Raw genomic sequence first — 3,952 nt, forward strand, 5'->3', positions numbered from 1 at the left:
GGATTCCAGATTGGAGATGCAAACTGTGTGGACATATGATAGCCATATTTAACTTTAAATAGATTGGCCATAAATGGCAGACTGATTGATTGATGCTAAGACAACTTTAATCTTTTTGATGATTTTGAGAATGTGGTTCATCCATCAAGGACCATTGTTGAGATTAATGCCAAGGTCAAGGTCACTGATAGAATTCTTAAGTTTGGTGTTTTGGAAGGAGTTGGTAAATCATGGGCTTTTCCTCCCATATTGTATGGTGGTGCACCTGTTTATAGCCAACTTCTGTTTCCAGTCAGCAATCCATTACTGCATTGTGTCCAGGTGAGATTAAAGGAATGATCTATGGCATATAGTTGGCATAGATTTAGTTAATATATACAAGAAGCAACAGAAGACGAAGAACAGTTCCCTACAGATTTTCTGTATTGGGTGCAGAATGTTATCCTAGTACTGTGACAATTTCTTTTCAACTGAGAATGTAAAGACTTCAACTAGTTATAAAATTTAGGCCTTGCATCCATTGCAGACAGTTTTGCCATAATTGGTTTGTGTGGCATAAAATTAAAGGCTTTGGTGAAGTTGAGATAGATAACATCCACCTATGAACCACTATCTGTGGTTTAGGTGATGTCTTCAAGAAAATCAATGGGTTGACCACTGCAGCCACAGTTAGAAATAAATCCAAATGGTTGGGGTTCCAGGTGTCCCAGAATATATTCGTGTCACACGAATCTATTAATTCGGTGAGACTAATTGAGTGGTAATCAATAGGTGATATCTGGTCATTCTTTTCGGAAAGGGGAATAACACTGGCAATTTTCCATTGTAGTGGAGTAAGCTGATTTAGAAGAGTTGAAAAAGCTGATGCAGGAGAAAAAGGATGCACCCTTTGAGAAGCAGATAAATGACACCATTAAGACAACAAGAATCATATTTGCACATATGCTTCAATTAGCATCTCAGTATTGCAGAAATAAATTCAGTAGATATCATGGAATTTGATCTCAGCAGAAGTGAAGATGGTACATTTGGATTTTCAAAAGTGAAATTTCCAGCGACGCATTCATCACTAAACCGTGCACATTCGTTGGGATTGTCAGCAATCTGACATGTGTAGAGATTACGAGGAGGGCCGACTAGAAAGTGAGGCCTCTGTTTTCGGATATACAAACTTCCAGAACATTTTACTATCCAGTTTTGTTGCTGTGTGTAGTTTGAATTTTTAGTCCCCCATTTGATATTGTTGGGTATCCTGTTGCACCGTTTCTTTTCTCCTCTGTTTTTTATTACCACGTCGAGCATCTCATCGATATTTCCTGGCAGTCTCACACATTCAGGATTCTAACACATTTATATGATACTGATACTTTACATGCGGCCCACATTGAAATAAGGGTGAATGTTAGTCTTGACATGTCCGAAATTGTAAACTTGAAGCTGCAATAGGAATTCTAGTCTTTCTTATTCCAGTGAAAACAAGTAGTTTGGAGATTACAGTGGCTTTTCATTCTATCCATTAGAGATATATTTGTATTCAGGACAAACTCGAAATGAAGTATTTTGCTAAAGAACACAAAACGTCCCCTGGTCCAGGAATTGAAACCACAATCTTACAATCATGGGTCCAACACTCTGAATACTAAGTCATGGTCCTCACTCTGATCATTGCAGTGTCTCATAATATTCTGTATTATAAACATGGACACAATGTAATATGTGTTACAAATGAATGTGGGACGTGTTTTTATTTTCTTCTGCAGGTGTATGCTTTGTGAAGTAAATGAGGCCACTGTGGAGTTACAACCCTGTGCACATAATGCGGTATGTGGAGAGTGCTACACAATTAAACTTAGAAGATGCCCCAAATGCAAAACATGTATAAGCCCAAGAGTTTTTGGTAAGGATACTTTTTGATGACCTGCTTGTTTGTCTCATGGAATTTATGGTGTGCAATAATGTATTTCATATTACTGTGTAGACCCAGGTCTGTCAGAATCTGACAGACTTTTAATAAAAGATGTTCCAGCTGCCTTTTCTCGTTGATAGTATTTCTATGACTACACCCACTGAATATTGTCTTTATCTGAGTAGGAAACTTTTCACATATCAAATGAGTACCGTCTGCAGCAGACGACTAATGCTTTCTAATGAAACCTAAATGGCGACTAACTGAAATATCAATAAATCTTGACGGTCCATTAGCAAATATAAGTTTTTAGCAATCAATTGTTTGCCAGCTATTATATGTGGTTAATGTGTTTCAGTTATTGGACTCCGGCCATGCTGGAGCACCGTCTTTAGTCGAAGAAATCGACTCCAGAACTTATTCTTTGTAAACCTAGTACTTTAGTACTTGTTCTATAGGTATCTTATGCCGAGCTGCCAAGTTACGGGGACGTAAACATACCAACATTGGCTGTCAAGCGATGACTGGGGGACAAACACAGACACACAAACACACACACATATATATATATATCTAGTTGATTTCTATAAATTTTACCTTCATCTGAGCCATCTTGTTTGTCAGAATGACTGAAAACACGTTCCATACCTAAATTCGAATTGAATCGTTTAGCTGTAAAGTAATTCTGTTAAAGATATCAATATAACTGAAATTTCATAAATTATCCACTGAGGTTAGCACAGATGGTAAAATGGATAAAACAGAAGACAATAGATTTAATATTCCATTTTTTGGAACAGGTGAGTTAATGAAAATTTTTGGCTAGTTATATATAATTTTAGTAAGTTTACAGAGAGGTTATTGTTATTGCTGTTGTTATTCAGTTAAATGTCTCTCATAATCTGGTAGAATTACGATGAAATGTGTTCTATGAGTGAATTCCGTCGTATTTCTCTGATAGTAAATCTATCATTACATCCACGAGACAACGGTTGTTTCTCTTTCTTTTCAAGGTAGATACTGGCTGTAAGATACAATACAATCAATGATATCGCCCTCATCATTTATCAGCTGATTTTCACGTTCCCATGGACAGGCTTGATAGTCACTTAGTCAGTTCTTATTCATAGTTACTGCCCCCTTGATTGGTTGAGGAACACAGCTAAAGTATTCCAGCTTTTCAATGGTGATATGCCCTTCCCAACACCAACCACTTTCTAAAGTGTCCTGGGTAAATTTTATCGTGGCACAGGTATTAGAAAGATTGTCCTCTGCATAAAAAGATTAAACGTTCCTCTCAAACTTATAGTACCACTAGAGAAAGTCGAAAAATGTTGTCCGAAACGGTTGTGATCACTAATTGACCACTGATGATTAGAATGTCTCTCACTGATAAAATACAGATAATTTGTAAAGATAAAAGATTATTAGTTTAAAGTGTAAAATTCGGAAATGTTTATTTCAGACTGTCCAAAATTGTCCGACAAGGGTGTCCAGACGGTGGCAGAGTCAGTTAGTGAGTATAAAATAACTGTACCTAATTTATTTCTATAAAGTTTACCTTTACTTGAGCTATTTTGTTTGTCAGAATGATGGAGAGTAGGTTCCATTCCTAATTTTTGGCTGATAGGGAAGTTGTAAAGTAATTTTATTACAGATATCAATATTACTCATATTTCATAAACTATCCACTGAGGTTTGTTGTAATATGTTTCACTTGTTAGGGTATATACCCAAAATGCCTCAGGTCAGAACATATATATATATATATATATATATATCTTCGTTACAATATCATAAATCAGGAGAAGAGCATAGCCTATAAAATATAGAGCAGTTATTTATTGTACACATTTTCGGAAATTTTTACTTCTAAATTGCAAGACCTAGCTATCAAGTGAAGGAAGACAACTCGCCCGACCCTAATTTTTTAAGAGGAATATTTCTTGAATTATCTCCCCCGTTCTTGTGTTTAAAAAAACATTCTTTGCAGAGTACGGTTATTGTTTAAAGAAACTGAAGAGATGTCTAGTTCTAGTTCACGCT

General features: G+C 36.1%; 1 protein-coding gene across 3 annotated transcripts in view; it reads left to right on the plus strand.

Annotated features, from left to right (window-relative positions):
* Positions 1–3,952, plus strand: part of LOC106868081 (E3 ubiquitin-protein ligase mib1) — a 36,955-nt gene that overhangs the window by 21,164 nt on the left and 11,839 nt on the right. For all 3 annotated transcript variants that reach the window (XM_014913196.2, XM_052977869.1, XM_052977870.1), the window contains exons 6-7: positions 1,761–1,897; positions 3,372–3,422. In XM_014913196.2, the coding sequence (XP_014768682.2) occupies positions 1,761–1,897; positions 3,372–3,422 (188 nt within the window). The remainder of the gene's footprint in view (positions 1–1,760; positions 1,898–3,371; positions 3,423–3,952) is intronic.

The sequence above is a fragment of the Octopus bimaculoides genome, chromosome 29 (genome assembly GCF_001194135.2).
Source record: "Octopus bimaculoides isolate UCB-OBI-ISO-001 chromosome 29, ASM119413v2, whole genome shotgun sequence".
NCBI lineage: Eukaryota > Metazoa > Mollusca > Cephalopoda > Octopoda > Octopodidae > Octopus > Octopus bimaculoides.